The 17,868-nt window shown below is 51.4% G+C and overlaps 1 protein-coding gene across 1 annotated transcript; it reads right to left on the minus strand.

Moving 5' to 3' along the window:
• Positions 1-2,826: 2,826 nt before the first annotated feature.
• On the minus strand, positions 2,827-3,549 carry SOX14 (SRY-box transcription factor 14; the record flags this gene model as incomplete). Its single annotated transcript, XM_082055897.1, has 1 exon — positions 2,827-3,549. The coding sequence occupies one exon, from the start codon at positions 3,547-3,549 to the stop codon at positions 2,827-2,829; it is 723 nt and encodes a 240-aa protein (XP_081912023.1).
• Positions 3,550-17,868: the final 14,319 nt, after the last annotated feature.

A 17,868-nucleotide genomic window follows, 5' to 3' on the forward strand; every position in this document is an offset into this window, starting at 1 on the left:
AGAAAGAGAGAAAGAGAGAGAGTGAAAGAGAGAGTGAAAGAGAGAAAGAGAGAGAGAAAGAGAGAGAGAAAGAGAGAGAGGAAGGAAGGAAGGAAGGAAGGAAGGAAGGAAGGAAGGAAGGAAGGAAGGAAGGAAGGAAGGAAGGAAGGAAGGAAGGAAGGAAGGAAGGAAGGAAGGAAGGAAGGAAGGAAGGAAGGGGAAGAAAAGAAAGAAAAAGAAGAAAAGGAAGAAAAGGAAGAAAAGGAAGAAAAGGAAGAAAAGGAAGAAAGAAAAGAAAGAAAGAAAAGGAAAGAAAGAAAGAAAGAAAGAAAGAAAGAAAGAAAGAAAGAAAGAAAGAAAGAAAGAAAGAAAGAAAGAAAGAAAGAAAGAAAGAAAGAAAGAAAGAAAGAAAGAAAGAAAGAAAGAAAGAAAGAAAGAAAGAAAGAAAGAAAGAAAGAAAGAAAGAAAAAGAAGAAGAAGAAGAAAAAAAAGGTCTCAGCTAAAGTTTCCAGCCCCGTCACTTCACGCTTGCCCTACTCGCCCCGGTTTTGCCCCCCAGGCCCCCACCGAGCCCGTCCCCCCCCGCAGCCGTCGGGGCCTCCCGGGGAGCAGCGCCCCGACGTGCGCCCCTCGGCCCGGCCGGCTCAGGGGTCCGGAGGGTCTCACCAAATCTCTGCTGCGGTGGGGAGCGGGGGGCGGCCGCTGTGTGTCCCCCGCTTTGCTCCCCATCTCCTGCGGGGCCCGGCGGGCCGCGGGCAGGCGCTTCCCCCCCCTCTCCCTCTCCCTCCGACCATTGTCAGCCTAATCTGGGTGGATGTTCGAGGACACTGAGCTATCGGTGTTATCACCCGGAGTGACAGCGACTGTCAGCTGGGGTTAAATCAGCGCTCGGAGCTCCCGCCGCCGCCCCGCGCCTCCCTCTGCCCCACGCCGGCCGCATTCAGCCCCGCGTGTCCCAGCGGATCGTCCCGCTGCTCCCAGGCCCTCCCGAAGCCAGCGCCTCTAATTGTCCTCATTTGTAAGAGCCGGTTTTGTCATGCTAAACAAGGCTGGAGCAGCCATTCTAACCTCTCCTTTCAGCCCTTTTCTCCTCTCCTCTTTTGTTTACCTTCGCCTGATCTCTCATTTATTTATCTATCTATTCTTCCTCTGCTTACCCTCCCATTCAAGCCCCATGTATGTTAATTGTGTTATGCCGTTTAATTCTAACATCGGTCTCCAAAGAGCACTTAATGAGCAAAGCACATCCAAACACGCTATTCAGCTCCTCCAGACCGACCTCTGCGTCTTCCCCCCGCTTCCCCTCCGTCTCTGTCCCCCCGCGTAGAGAAACCCCCCTCCCTCCACAAAGGAAGACCCCCCCCCCCGCCCCAACACCACTAATTGAGCCGGATAAGATGCTAATTCCAACATTTCCATCACTACTAACACCCCCTTCCAAAAATCTCCTCGCGCCGGTAAAACTTCAGCTTCGCGGAGGCAACTTGGGAAAGGCCAGTTCCCCGACGGGGTGGGGAGCCGGGACGGAGAGCACCAGCCCCCCAAGCAGACACTGAGATTTCCCGCTTTTCGGAACTTTTCTCTCTCTTTCCCGCAACCGCTTTTCCCCGACGGGCTCCAAAACGGAGCCCGACCCGGTCCGATAGGACTCCCAAAACCGGGCCCGAGCCGGTGGGCTCAGCTACCGGAGCGGGGGATCGGGTCGGGGAGAGCGGCCCGCGGCGGGGCTGCGGGCGGAGCCGGCTCCCGCGGGTCGGGGAGCGTCGCCCGCAACCTCCCGCGGCCGCCGGTGCGGGACGCGGGCTCGGGGAGCCGGGGCACCGCATTTAGAGCACGCAGTTTTGCCTCGTTTGATGACAGATTGTCTTTATTCAAAACGTCTTTGTTCAACAAATCAAAAGGTTTAACGAGGTAAAATCCTGCCGGATACATTTTTTTCCCCTTCTTCTTCCCAAAGACATTGTGAAAACATTTAAATTACCATCGTTTTTTATTCGGTTTTTCGTTATTATTAATAGTAGTATTAGTATTATTAATTTTTTACAATTCTACTGCCTGACTTCATACCTGACGCTCTGTCTAAAGTAAACTTAGATCTAGTCTCACTGGATCACACAAATTTAAGGACTATCTGTTTTAAATTAAGCAAACAGTATCATATGTTTTAAATATAAATGTTTCTTCCCCTCTTTTTTTTTTTTTTTTTTTTTTTTTAACTTCGAAGAGCCTTTTTCTGACATGAAAAGCAATTTTACCTAGTAGTGCGTGGTGGCAAAATATATATATATTTATATATATATATAACACAGCTGATCTCATCTTTTAATGTGCAAAAGGAAAAAAAACAACAAAACAAAAAAATCATAATAAGACCGAGACTTCCCAAAGTCAAATCCAAGTGACATGAGACCCTGGAGAACTCATAGACATTAAGAGAATAAATAAAAATCGAAACCAACCGCCTCTCTCCCTCTCTTTTTTCTTTTTCTCCCCCGCTTCGTCCCGAAAGGGCAGTTCAAGGTTCGCTTTTTCTTTCCTTTTCTTTTTCTTAAAACACATTTACAACTCTTACAAGTGCCGGGTTCCTATCTGCCCCCGCCATTGCATTTCCCCCCATCCTGAGCCTGGGGCCAGCTCTCAGGTTGAGCTTTAGGCGAGAGCATCTCCGAGTCCCCGAGGCAGCGTCCGCGTCTGTCCCGGCCCGGTGGCCGCCACCAGAGTCCTGTTTCGGGGTGACCTTTTGCTTCTGTAGGTTTTATGTACATGCACACGAAGGAATCCCAGTTCCAGCTGCCACCCGTGGAAGGGGGACACGCACACACACGCCTGTGGGGGTGTGGGTGGGTGTTACATGGCAGTCGCATGTGCTGAAGAATAAGGGTCTATCCCAGTCTTGGTCATGCCTGGGAATAATATGTAGGCAACTGGAGGTTGCAAACTGGAAGCCGACCAAGCGGTACAGTTACATGGCACGACATAGCCCGGGTTAGTTGGCGAGGGGTGAGTGTGGGTGTGTTGGCTGGGGCAGCTCAAGCTGCCAAACGCCCCGTTCTGGTATCCCAAGGTGGAGGCGTAGGGCAGGGTGCTGGTGGCTAAGGTGTGAGGAACCTCAGTCATCTTCTGAATGGCGCTGGAGCTGAACTGGCTGGGGTCAAGTAAGGAGTAAGGTGCTGAGGTGGGAGGCAGGAAAGCCCTGGCCTTCTCCGGGGAGCTCAGCAGAGAGTCAGTGGCCCCCACGGGAAGCCCGGCGGCCTTTAAGGGATCGGTTTCCCCGAGGTAAGGCAAAGGGAAGACATACCTGTCCTTTTTGAGCAGGTTCTTGGGCTTGCGCCGGGGTCTGTACTTGTAGTCGGGATGCTCCTTCATGTGCTGCGCCCGCAGCCGCTTGGCCTCGTCGATGTAAGGACGTTTCTCCGCCTCGGAGAGCAACTTCCACTCCGCTCCCAGCCGCTTGCTAATCTCCGAGTTGTGCATTTTGGGGTTCTCCTGGGCCATCTTGCGCCGCTGGCCGCGGGACCACACCATGAAGGCGTTCATGGGGCGCTTGATGTGGTCGCTGGGCTTGGACATGCTTCGGCCGGGCGGGCGGGCGGGCGGCTCGGCGGTTGGGGCGCGCTGGGGGCGCCGGACGGCGGCGGGAGGAGGAGGAGGAAGCCGGAGGAGCGGGAGGAGCGGGCTCAGCTGATCATCACAGATCCTCCGCCAACGCCGTCCCCGGCGGGAGCCCTGCCGGGGCGGGGCGCGGAGAGGCGCGGAGCGGCGCGGCCCGCGGGGCCCGGCGGGCGGCTAAGCGGGCGGCGAGCCGCCGGGCGCAGCAGCGGGCCGGCGGTGGGGACGCGGAGCGGTGCGGGGCAGTTCAAAGGCGAGGGGCTGCGGCGGTGCGCGGGCTGACATAGCGGCAGGGCGGACACAGCGCGGGCGGGCGCCCAATCAGCGCGGAGGGGGACCCGCTTAAAAAGAGAGGGAGAGAGGAAGGGCGAGAGGAAGAGGAGGGGAGGGGACAAGGGAGGGAGGAGGAAGAAAAAGAAAGGAGGGGAAAGGAGGACCCCCCCCCGCCCCGCTCCGCTCCCCGTCAAAGGCACAGATTAAAAGGAAGGCTTTTGTGAGTTGCCGTGCTAATAGCAGCAGCGGGGGAGGGGAAGGGGGTCGTCCCCATCCTCCCCGCATCCCGCCGGTGTGCGGAGCGGGGCCGGTCCCGGCGCTCTCCAGGCTCCTCCGCTGCCGTCGGGGCTGCGAGCGCCGGGGCCGCTCTCCCGCTTCCAACCCGCCCCCCTTCGCCCCCGCTTCCCCGCTCCGCAGCCCCGCTTAACCCCGGGAGCCGGCCCGCGTCCCGGCTTGCTTTGAATAATTGCCTGCCTCCCGCGAAACGCCCGTGGGGAAAATATTTATTAAATGGAAACAATTGTCCCGGCTCCCGGGGGGCAACCGCGTTTGTTCCAGGCTTATTGGTTTTTAGCACCTGCTTTGGTTAACAAACCTGCTCCGAAAAGCCCCCGCCGGGCCACCTCCTACCCCCGCCCGCCCGTTCCCGAGAGCGACCGGGGAGAGAAACGAGAAGTCGGGCGGGCGGTGCGGCGGGGGGAGGATCCCCGGGCCAGGCGGGGGGGCGGCCGCCCCGGCCCCTCCGGGCTTCCCCCGAGCCCCCCACCGGGCCACGGCCGCCGCTCCGCCGGTAACTTCGCCTCCCGCCCGGCGGGGAAGACGCCGCGGTCCGCTCCGGTGGTATTGGTGGGTATCGACCTACCCCCTCCTCCAAATAATAATAATAATAAATAGTATAAACCACCCTCGACCTTATTTCCTGCTTCCTTCCTTTCCGCTTGCAATAAATGACTTTCATTTCCCGGCAGAGCCGTGTGCGTGCGGGGCCGGGGGGGAGGAGGAAGAGGAGGAGGAAGAAGAAGAGGGGGGCAGATGATTTAAAGTCCGCTCACCTGGACGGGGCCGAGAGCACCGGAGGTTTTGGCTTTGCTACCTGCAGCGCCATCCCAGCGCCTTTTTTCGTTGCACGCAGAAATACATCGCGAATTTTCACAGCCCTCGCCGGGAGCCCCGTTACCCAGAGCGGGGGCTGCGGACGGGACCCCCACCACCCGGGGACATCATCGGGGAAATTTCCCCCTCCCCAAGGTGGGGTCCCCCGAGCCTCACCTCCCATCCCCAGCACCCCCTGCGTGCACACGGACCCGCAAATTTAAAAAGGGGGGTGCAAGCGGCTCCTTCTCCCGGTTCTCCCCGTCCCCGAGCCCCTGCTACGTGTCCCCCGCGGGGACCTCCCGTGGTCCCGGGAGCCCCGTCGGGGCCGTGCTGGGGATGCCCGAGCACTGCCCGCCCCGACAGGCACCTGCGGACCGAGCCGTGGCCGTGGCAGGATGACACGCGTGAAAACTTGTGGGTTTTACCCCATTTTCTCTGTGGAAACAGCGGCCTCGTCTGTGCCCCGCGCAGCGGCCGCGCTCAACATCCGCGGTTAAACCCGCGCTGTCGCCGCTTCCCCCGTCCCCCTCGCCCCAGTATTTTGTGTTTGCCCCCCACCCCCGCGATGTTTTAAATACAAAACTTCCTTTGTTTTCATTGTTTATTTCCCGATTCTTCGCGGAGGGGGGGAAGGTGAGGAAATTATATCATTTGTCATCCCTCACTTCATCTTCGCGGGCGAAACCTGGCACCGCTTTTAAAAATCCGGGTAGCAAGACAAATGGGTGGGAAGGGAGCGACGGCTCTGCCTGCTCCCGAAAAGTCTTTTCAATCACTTAATGCTGCTTCCCGATATTAATGATTAAAAATAATAATACTAATAATGGACAGCCCTGCTTTCATTGGCTGGTGCCTTTGCCTTGATGCATCACACGCTCTCCGAGCAGCTCGGGGCATTTCGGGCTGTAGTTTGTTCATTTACATCCCATATATCCCTCCGATTAAAACAAAAAAAGCAGAGAGGAAAATAAAGATTTCCTTCGCCATATCAATGCCTTCATATCCTTAAATACTTCAATTTTTACCCCAAGCCGTCTGTCCTCGCAGAAACCTGTTGCTGTACATCTCCTGAGGATGGGGCTTTATAAAATTCGTACCCTTTTTCTCAAGTGAGCAGCGATTTCCAGGGAGGTGCCTGAAATCCATTTCTCCTTGCCAGCTTGTTTAGACACCAAAACTAATAGTGCGATTATTAATCCTGAATAGTATCATGGTAATGCAGAATGATAAGAACAGCCTGACGTGGAAACATTAAAATCAGATTCTTGGAGACAGTTTACTTGGAGTAACTTTAAATTAGATGAGATCACGTAGCCTGAGATCCCATATCAGCATAAATAGAGCTGTGTTTCTGCCTTCATCTTCCTCCTCCTCGCAGGAATCACGGTCGGGCTTGCAGTGCTGCAATTGCCAAAAGCGAGAGGCAAAGACCATAATGCCAACGTACTCCCAACCCAAACTTTTAGTTGCTGGAAAATATTGGATCTTTCAATAACCTTTTTTTTTTATATATGCCTGAAGGCGCCAGGAAAGTGAGTGGATTAAAAATTGATTTTTAATTGAAGGGAGCACATTTTGGAAAGACTTTCAGGTCTTTGGTGCTTTTTCACAGACACGGAGGTCTCCTGTCCTCCCTGCTGTCCTGTGTGACCTGGTGAGATCCCCACAGACACCAGTTTTGTATAAATATATGGAACTAGCTCAGTGCACAAGCTGATTATTTTGATGCTTTTCCTTAATATTTGGCTATTTTACATGCAAGTGCATACATATATTTATTTATGCATGTGCCACACATTTTTAAAAAAGACCCATTTAATCACATACCACCAAATAATATTTCCCAATATATAAATATGTAAAATAAATACATAGCAGCTCCTACAAGCACACAGCACCGATGCATCCACTGATACTGTGCGGAACGTACTCATGGGTTATTCTCTGTGTGTGTTTGCAGTATTTCTTGCTCAGTCCCTCACCATAACCCTAAGAAAAGAATCTGTGCAACTCCTTGTACAGAGAGTGACACCGACACAGCCTCCTGCACACTGAGATTTAATGGAGCAGGTCACTACCTCGTACAGAGGTGACAGAGGAGGGGAGCGGTGATGGATGGGGCACATTGGATCATCCCACGATCCGCTTTGCCCAGCATCTGCATTCTCACACTGTCCAACCACAGACGCGTCGGTGGGAGAGAGTTGTAGAATAACTTGCTACAAAAATCAAGATTCCTCTCCGCCCCCATTAATTAGCACCTGACTTATGCTCTGAAGCTGAAGTTTACAGCCCTTTCAAAACTTGCTTTTTGCTCTGCTCATTTTTTCTACCCGTAATGAACGACCCCATCCTTCAACACGGTGCTATATGCATTTACAGAACTCATTGCTCACAGGTGATCTGTTCGTTATTCTTTCGCAGCACTCATTTTTTTGGCAGTCCGCTGTTAATGAGGAAGGCGATGTATATTTTGGGGATTTCCCTCCCGGCAGGTGACAACCCTGCAGTGTGACCAGTCACCCCGGGAGCCGCTGAAACTGGAAAACCTCTCCCGTGCCAACACTGCGGGCAGCTCCGGTGAGTTTTGCTGTTGTAGGTCTTCTCACAGCCCCTGGGATGGGGTTGAAAGGGGTGAAGGTCCTGATCCGTGAGCCAGCAGGACAGCCTTGCAGCGTGATGTTGTGCCCTGAATTATAGAAGCCTTCTCGGATAATAAAATTAAATATAGCTTGCTCTGCATTTAAGTGTGGAAGCGCTTTACTCACTGCAGCCAAGTCAGTGGCTGCTTGGGCTCCTGTTACCATCACCAACAAGTGCACAACACTGGGGTAGAAACTGCATCTCAGGTTCCACGGGACCCACGAGGGGCTGTGAGTACAACCCTTGCAAGAGATTCCTGGGGCAACACCACCTCTGTGCCACCTCCTGGCCTTTCCTTAGCAACATTAGCTGTTAAATAATAGCTAAGGAGTGGCTAAAGAGTGGCTCGTCCTTTCCAGGATGAGAAATGCCCAGGGGAATCCCAGCAGGGTTCCTCTGCGTTGGGTAGACCCACGCTGCGGAGCCCCATGAGGTCCCTGGGTGCAGCATCCCATGACATCCTTGGCCGTTTGCTTTCTCTGCAGCCCATGAGCCTCTCCAGTAAATAACTATATTCACTCTGGCAACGCATGTAAACCCAGGGGCCTGACACACAGTTGACTCTGGAGATCGTATGGCCAGGAGGAGTCATTGTCAGCAGAACAAAAGACCTGAGCTCAGAAGTGCAGAGCAGACTTGCAAGGAAAGGTAGCATCTTTTCTTAGACCAACTGATACAGTCAGGGAAAAAATACAATACAGACAGGGTTTCAGGCACATGAGCTCTGAAATAGAAGCAGCAACTTTCAAGAAATGTGCCAAGGCTGAACTGTTTATCCCAGGGACTCATCTGCCTCTGTTTCTGGGGATGCTGATGGCTTCATCGGCTGTGACGCATCCGTCCTCCCTGGAGCAGGATGAAGCACAGGAGCGTGGTTGTTCCCAATGATATGTCAGGCATGGAGAAAGACAGAGGCTGGTCCCAGGCTGGGTGAAAAGCTTGGGGTAGGGCAGGGAAATAGCTCCCAAGGTTTGGTATTTCAGCTGAGATCTGGAGGAGCCTTTTTCTGCATCGCTGACTTTAGTTGAAAGCTACAGGTGGAAAGCACAGGGAGCTCAGAAAAACACAACCAACCGCTGTGTTCTGCAAACGGAGGACACGCTCCAAAGTGTTATCTCGCTGTTACTCTTCTAATATAACAGGAAAAGTGGAGGTCTGGTCAACACGCAAAGATACAGAGGAAAATACTCCTGTTGATTTGTGTGATCCTAACACCAGTTCACAGGCTGGGGTTTTATGTCTTGTCCCTGAGGGCTGCAGTGCTTCAAGTTTCAGAAGTATCTGTTATTTTAGTGAAGGGTGGTTCAATCAGCATCACACATACTGACAAGGTGGAGTTTGTTTGTTTGTTTGGTCAAATCCACCCTCTTTGGCCAATGTACCCACTCTTGTGAAAGATCTGCCCCCATAAATGCAGCCAGGCCTACAACACGGTTAAGCTGATCTTTAACTTCCCACCTATGTGAACCAAACCATGCAAGAGCCATATAATTTCCTCCCTTCTCACATACACTGATATGGCCCTTCAGTTAAACATATCCACCAGAAATACGAAGCCTGTGAGAAGGTAACACTCAAGACCCATCAAGGATCTGGTGAACAGCCAATTCATCTTACTGGAAGGACTCCAAACCTCTTTTCTCCACTCATGCAACTGTTCTCAGCATCTCAGGGTGAAGCTCCAGAGCTGAATTTGGGTATTTTAAGCACCGAAGGCCATCTCTTCCCCATGTTGTGTTCCCAGTATAAAGGTAGGACTCTAGAAGCACCAATGGCCAAGTGCTATCTACCATAACCCTGGAGAAGTCATCTGTCTTATGGCCCAAAATAACCTGGATAACCTCCAGAGCATGCAGAGAGGTTTTACGCATGTTGTTTAAGTCCTGAATTGCTGGAGATGACCATGGTTGCAAGAGATGTTCCAGTAAGCAAGAAATGCTCCAGTAAGCAAGAGATGCTCCATGGTAGTAAGAGTTGGCCAGATGCTCTTCCGCCTCAAATCCAAGGCCCTCAGTAGACTTCACTCTGTGTAAAGCACATCAGATATTGAAATGCTGGTCAGCAGCACCAAGCCTGTCTGGCAAACACAGCTTTGGAGTGAACGAAAACAAGGTCTAAAGAGCCAGTCAGCTCTGCTGTTTATTGAAAATTCAACCCTACCACTGACCTCACCAAGTGAAGCAGCTTCAGGAAAACCACAAAGCACGTACCCACCCATGCTGTTTGAAAATGCAAGGGCTTCCATCCAAACACAGCTTTGCAGCTGCCCAGATGCCTCCAAGATGCCTTTTGTTGCTTGCTGGAGGTTCACAGTGGCATTCAGCCTCTTAGAAGCAAATCTCCTTGCTGTATCACCACCAGAGGCTCAGCAGAGCAGAATAATGCCACATGCCCTTATTACAGGATCATAGAATCATACAATCATAGAATAGTTTGAGCTGGAAGGGACCTTCAAAGCTCATCTAGTCCAACTCGCCACCAATGAGCAGGGTCATCGTCACCCAGATCAAGTTTCCTTGAGCAGGGAAGGTGCCCACACATTACATGTGGACTTGGAGTGGACAGGCTGTTTTCTTTGGAGTTTTAGCTGTGAATTAGATGCCATATCCACCATAACGTGCTGGTGGAAAGTCTGGTGATGCGTCCACTGCAGTAAAGACTCCCTCCAGCATCTTCTCCAGGACTACAGAAGCTGTTGCTCAAGAGGAAGTGTCAGGGTTGCAGTCTCCAACCATGCAATGGTCTCCAACACCCTCCTTGGGTGTCAGGTTGACCTTCTGCCCAGCAAGGCTGTGAAACAAGTCTGCAGAGCCAGGAGAGAAGGAAATCTCACTGCTGGACTGCAAAAAATGAGCCAAACAGAGGCACAGAGGCAGCTAAGGGATGGAGAAGACCTCCAATCCCTTGAGCCACTTGGAGATCCAAGTCACCCGTGTGGGGGATGCAGCCTTGTCCTGACAGACCAACTCTGCTGCCAGACAGACACAATGACCAGGAGCAGAGCTGTGCTGGCCTGGTGCTATCAAAAAGCATTCCTGATTTATGTGGTACATGTCCTCTCCCACCCTTCTTGGCCTGGTCCTGCTCATTTGACCGCAGCATCCCTGACTCAGGACCCTTTTCCATCGGAAACCAGATCCCTCCGCAGGAAACTTTGGGCGAACTCTCAGGAACTCATTTTGAGGGATGGTACAGATTATATGATCATGGCTTGAGGAAGTTATTATATTTTTAATTGAATTTTGTGTGCTCTGCACAGATACTACAGTAGTGGGCCCTTTATCAATTGTTAACACGAATACTAATGAATACTAATGCTAATCATTTGTTTCTGGAAACAAATACAAAGATATTTGATGGAAAAAATCTCTCTGAATTTTAACACCAAAAATAATGAAATGCATGACAGTCCAGTGGTGCCAGAAGACAAAACCCTACAGTGACAATATGGTGACGTGAAACGTGAGATATGGAGGAGCCGCCACTCGCATTAACTATTCTGCCGACTAACACAGCGGGGCCGAGCTCCAGAAAATTACTTTCTTGCAACCCACAAGGAAAAACTCTGACAACCTTGGCCCATAACTTCAGTGAATGCTCCCCAGGAACTACGTGAGGGCAAACCATCTGCTCCAGGGCAGAAAAGAGCAGCCAGCGACATCTTCTCCAGAATTGGTCCCATGGGGTCGGGGACCGGCACCCTGTGCTTCCACAGAGCCGTAGGATGGAGCGATGCGCCCGCTTCATTATGTATTTATTGCAGTGATTTACAAGGCACCCACCTCTCCAGCAGCTGCTTGTTCTTTACGTTTGGAGATGAAAGCCAAGGAGATTTCCACCCACCCAGCCCAAACGGGAAGGCACGCTCAGTAACCCTTTCCTAACCCTGGAGACAGGGATTCTGCGGGGAACGATTTAGCCGGCAGGAGATTCCAGAAACAGCAATTAATGAAAGACTTGGATGAAGCATGTCTTATATCTTGTTCCAAATGTGGCCACAGAGGTTTATACTGGGGCGGGGGAGGTAAATGTTAAAGGGAGGGCTTGCTCTGGAGCACACCCACTCTGCAGCACCTGCAAATTTCACCCCCAGGATAAATAACTAAGATATCTCCGTCACTTGGGTCTGCTCAAATTATTCATAGCAAATAAATTACCAGGTGTATTTAGCCTGTTGTTCTCCCCCGTTCCTTTTCCTACACGCTTATGAATCACTTGAAAATAGATTCTGATTTCTGCAAGTGTGTCTATTAGTCATAATAAAGAGACGTGGCAGAGCTCATGCGAAGACATGTGGCCAATGGGCTGTTGGCAAATAGTTGTTGTTGGTTTGGTATCTGCATCTGATTCAGGTCGTTTGCTGTTGCTTCTGAGCCTGATTGGGTGATGTGGGTTTTTTTTACCTCCCTTCCTTTTTTAGCAAGTGATGGGAGCAAAGAGGGAAGACCACGGAGATGTGCAGGAATCCCCTGCTTCTCCTGCAAATGCGGCTGCTCAAACAAAGACTGGCACCCATGTGGGTGCCACCAAGACCCATGGTCAGATGCTGGTGTCCACCTAATCATCCAACATCCATGGTTCCACACCCAGCACTGCCCATACATCTCCAAGGGTCAACGCACCAAGGCAGTATGTTCTCTGCCTGCCAGCCAGAATGCATCTGCGAAGATATATATGAACGGCATTCCCTTCCCTTCCCTTCCCTTCCCTTCCCTTCCCTTCCCTTCCCTTCCCTTCCCTTCCCTTCCCTTCCCTTCCCTTCCCTTCCCTTCCCTTCCCTTCCCTTCCCTTCCCTTCCCTTCCCTTCCCTTCCCTTCCCTTCCCTTCCCTTCCCTTCCTTCCCTGTTCTACCATCTGCCTCAAGCCCAGCCACCGAGAAACCCAAGCGGCACAGTGGATCAGCCCCATCTCCTTTTCTTCCATAAGCAATTATCTCCCCAACAAACAAACATCTTGAGGTTGCCCCAGTGAACCTCCAGCATCCCACTGGCTACGGAGGGCAAGAAGACTTGTTATCACTGTAATATAACTTGCATGCCCAGCTTTGGCAGGGTGGAGAGGTGAGGGGACACGGGTGGGAGGAGAGGAGGAGGAGGAGTGGTGGCCGGCCTTCCTCCGCAGCACAGGGCGGTCAGGTTGCAGGGGACGGGAGACTTGTCTGATTACCAGCCAAACAATAACGAGCAGCGCTATTTAAACACATCCAATTACTGTTGTAATTCAGTGGGCAGCGGCTGACGTGAGAATGAAAACACAGAAGGAGCAGAGAGGTCTTTGCCCGGGAAAGCCTTGCAATACTCCTCTCTGAAAAGGGATTTAATCAACAGCTACAAATTTGCAGGGCAAGGAGAAAGAATGAGTGCATTGTGCACAACGCTGACTTTCACACCCCCTCCAGCGTGGGGCATGCAGATAACTCCTGGGATCACAACCCTCCCTTGGGATGGACCACTTGTTTGTGAGATGAGGCTACCCCATCCATCCAAACACAGTCCAGGCCATAAGCCCCAAAGGAACATCTTCATTGCCCTCTGGTGCTCTGACTCAGTTGTGATCTGACGGCTTGTGATGATCAAGTCATCTCTCAGACCTACCAAATGTGGTGTATATGGAGGCATCCAGAATCACAGAATCATGGAATCATAGAATCATTTTGGTTGGCAGAGACTCTTAAGATCATCGAGCCCAACCATAACCTAACTCTAGCACTAAATCATGTCCCTAAGAACCTCCCACTCCACTGTCATACCCAGATTGTGACATCCCTTTCCCTCCCAGCTCGGCTTAATGATGGTTTTAGCTTGAGAGTCTGGTCTATGTGGCCTCTGCACTGGTAGATCTGCCCAGTAAGAGACATCAGGGGTTTAGACCAAAGGAGCTGTTGTTGCACGGTTTTATTGGCATAAGGACAACCTTGCATCAATTAGCTTAGTGCCTCCCTTTAGGATGCACTTACACGAGCAACTATGTAATTACACACTCGTGTCCTAAGCCAGGGGCTTGTTCTGCTTTATCTCTGCCGACATCCTTAATTTCTCCAGTCCCTGGAGTCCCTAAATCCCAGTTGAGCCCTTTCCAAAAGATGGGCCCCAGCTCAGCGCAAACATCTGCATCTGACCCCTTGGTATGGAGGAGGTCACTACCGATGAATAAACCGGTCCCCTGTGTTCCCCAAACTGATGAATGAACCCGTTTTGTAGGATTAACTCTCTCACCGGAATCGCAGGTGATTATTGCTCCCTTCGGTGTTTTCACGTGGCTGGCAATAATGCTCTGGGGATTCATAACAATTAACCAACTTCAGCATCTCGAGACGCCGTCCGTCAGCAATACAGGAGGAGATAGCCTCCAAAATGAATCAAAGCAGAAGAAATCAGTGGTTTAGCCCTTTTCTTTGCTGTTATTCCCACGTTAACACGTGTCCCTATGGGACAACAACACATTTTTGCTAAAGTAGCACCGCGGAGATAAAGTGAAGATTGCAGTTTTATTTCTATGCATGTGCTGCTCTTCAATGACACGTCCCAAAAACTAACTCAAAATATGGGAAAAAATAAAATAAAATAAAAAGAGAAGAAAATTTCCCTTCTTGTGTGGTTTCTTCCCTCCGGCTCCTGGCTTGGGTAGCATCCCAGCATATGGGTTCCCCCAAGGATAAAGTTGTGCATGAGTCCCAAGGGAAGGAGCTTTGGCTCCCGCTGATCCCCATCGCTGCCCTGACACATGTGGCGAGCTGAGGGTTTGCTTCTGTTTACAGGTGAGGATTTTTTCCCGATTAATCAATCCTGCTTGTGTATTTAATTGCAGCCTGAAGACACTCTCTCTGACTCACACGGTGCCTTTAATCATTATCTGTTAGGTATGCGCCTGGGTCAAAGGCTTTCACAGGATCTCAGGACCAAAAGGTCCAGAAATAAAATGGGAAAATGGGATGGGAATTCAGCCTCCTGGCAAATCCCTCCCAGCATCTCCAGGTCTATCTGGTCCCAAGGTCTGATCCCTCTGAATTGTCTGGAGAGGACAAGCAATGGTTGCAATGAAAGGGCATCTGGGCCCTTTATTTCTAAGGCAAGAGTGCAAAACAGCTTGCAAAAATGCTGCCTGTTGCCGTTTTTCTGTTGCTGTCATGCAATATTTGTGTTTCGAGCGCTATTCCCTTGGAAAGGCTTTTTATTCTAATGCAGGAAATTTCAATTTTCATTTTCTGTCTCCCTTGCAAAACAGGAATTTTTCTCTTCCGGAAATTTTCCATTAAAAAAAGAAAATCGATTTACCGATATTCCACATTTTGTAATCTATGATAAACCACGCCTCAAGAAAAGGGGGGAAGGAAGAGAAAACAAGGATGCTGCAGACTGAAATTAGGATGGAAAGCAGGGGACATAGATGGGATTTTTCTACTTTAAGTTACTATTCAGGAGAATAAATGCCCTGAAACACCAGAGTGCTGCTGCGCCCCCAACATTTTAGCATCACAGCTGAAATGAAATTCAAAAATCCAGCAGGAGCTCTTTAAAGGGGAGTGTTAGTGCCCTGTGCTACCCCTATGGGAGCAGAGTCAGGCAGGAGCAGGTATTTTAGCTGAGGGCAATGGGTGGGGAGGAGATGGGGAGCGGTGGAGGAAGGTGAGGGGTAGTCAGGGGGCTTGCAGGGCTGTAGAAGGGATGAGGGTCTGCAGGAGGAGATGTCAAATGTCTTGATCTGATTTCCACATCATAAAGTGGGGCTGAGAGCACAGGTCACCCTCCCCAAATGCTCCCACCGGTGTCTGTGAAAGGCGGTGAGTGGGGCAGGCAGGTCCCGGCAGCTCTGAAATAACTCAGTGGCGCTGAAGTGAAAGGACGAGAGGAAACGGCCTCAAGTTGCACCAGGGGAGGTTGAGGTTGGATATTGGGAACAATTTCTTCCCCAAAGGGCTGTGGGGCATTGGAACAGGCTGCCCAGGGCAGTGCTGGAGTCACCATCCCTGGAGGGTCGGACAGACGGACATGAGGTTCTCAGGACATGGGGCAGTGCCAGGGGTGGGGAACGGTTGGACTCCATGATCTTGAGGGGCTTTTCCAACCAAAATGATTCTATGACACCAAAACCCACATCCCAGGGCTGAGGTTTGCCCATCGCTGAGCTCCTGCAAGCAGAAGAGCTGCAAGATGGGCCCAGCTGACGCACATCCCCCCCAAATCCCCACCACGCATCCCAAACTGGAGCATCAGCAGCACATTTTGGGGAGGAAGGAGCGAGTCAGGGCAGCTCTGCTGGGGGATTTGGCTGTTCAGCTGACACTACAGCCAATGGAAGCTGGGTTGCTAAATTTTCACACCATGCTTTGAAATCTCCCCTGCAAGTTTTGGGCAGCGCAGGAGGAGCATTGTGAGCCCCCCATTCCCTTGGCATCCATGGGAGCTGCGCTAATTCTACCCAGTGGGACGAGCAGGGGCTGAGTGCGGGACAAGCAGCTTTTCTTTGAAGTGGAGCGAAATCCTCAAGCTTTCATTTGGAGAGTGCAAATCACTGCTAAAAGCTCTCCCCCCTCTGACCCCCATTTAGGCAAATCTAATCCAGCCTCACTGGCTTCACCAGCTTCATCTTTTTTTGGTGGGTGTTTTTTGCCAACGGTGACCTCTGTGTTCAAGCGTGGTTGACTCCAGCTGGAAACAAAACAGCCGACCCTTCAACCAAGGGGTTTATGTTGATTATTTTTCTACACTAAGTTTTCCCTGCTTCTGCATGATGAACGCAGCTCTTCGAAGTTGCCAGTGCTGGCAGTTTGGTTTGGATTACCTAGGACGGGTTTCTCTGAAGCACTGCAGGGGTCAACACCATTTTGGTGCTCAGAATAAGGATGTCAGGAATCACTTGTTAGCCACTGTTAATGAAAGGGAGTTGATCACGCAGCCCAAATCATGCCAAACTGGGAATGTGCAGAGGGCAGGGACCGCAGTTTTTTGCTCTCTGCAAGACTGTAACCACAGGGGCTCTCATGGCCAACGCTGACCAGAGTGGTGGCCACAGGATGGGTCTGCGGCCACCAGGACAAGTGGACTGTTTTCAACAGTGACCACCACAATGAATGTAGATAATGAAGGGCCTTGGGAGCAAATCCATGAATTCCTGAATTTTCCACGCCAGCTGGGCTTTCTGCCAGAGCAGGTGATGCTGCCAAATCGTGGTTTTCCCAGCGTTAATCTGGGGAACGGAGAAATCAGCGTGGAGTTGCCCTGGGACCTTAGAGATGACAGGACACAGACAAGCATCACTGCCCTCGTCATCCCTCCGTTCGCCCTGTGCTGGTGCCAAGGATGTTTATCTGCACAAGGCTCGTCAAGAGCCACAGCCCCTTCGAGAGAGAGCTGGAGCAGGGGGTAAGAGAGAGAAAACACTGGGCTGAGACAACCTGAGCTGGTGAAGAAGTCTGGGCTCATGGCAGGGGTGGGACTGGATGAGTTTTGAAGGTCCTGTCAACCCAAACTATTCTGTGATTCTATGATTCTATGATTCTATGACTCGTCCTCAACCCCATGGGATCATATCAGAAGGCAATATATTTCCTGCCTGTGTCTGCGGGATGACCTTGAAAACCCTGCCTGCATTTAAAGCATAATGCACTATAAGGGCAAGGGAGATTCGCGCTGCCTTCTGCTTCGCCCTGCTCACACAAGAGACTCAAAACTTAAACTTGCTGGTGGAGACCCATCTGTGGTACCCAATAACCCATATTACAGAACCACAGAATCATTTTGTTTGGAAGAGACCCTCAAGACCATTGAGTCCACCCCTGGCACTGCCCCATGTCCTGAGAACCTCATGTCCGTCTGTCCAACCCTCCAGGGATGGTGACTCCAGCACTGCCCTGGGCAGCCTGTTCCAATGCCCCACAGCCCTTTGGGGAAGAAATTGTTCCCAATATCCAACCTCAACCTCCCCTGGTGCAACTTGAGGCCATTTCCATTATCTGTCTACAACAAAAAGACAAAGGCTGCATCTAGCAAGGACTGCCCACGTGCCATGATTCCTCTGGTGTCTTCTCCAAGGTCTCCTGCCCTGGACCTGCTCCTTTCCTGCTCCTTTTGCTGCCCTTAAGCCTTCTCTTTCCATGGCACCAGGAACAGAAGGGTGATGGTTTTTGTTCCTTAACCTCAACTTTACCTTTCTGGTGCAACACCAAGCTGGCCACTGGGATTATCTTTCTCCTCCTGCTTCCATTTTGTCACACTGCTCCATCAAGTTGCTGGATTTCAGCTCCTTCCCCTGGCCATTGCCTCCTTAAAA

This window comes from Streptopelia decaocto (assembly GCF_964273445.1).
Source record: "Streptopelia decaocto genome assembly, chromosome: 6".
Classification (NCBI taxonomy): Eukaryota; Metazoa; Chordata; class Aves; order Columbiformes; family Columbidae; genus Streptopelia; species Streptopelia decaocto.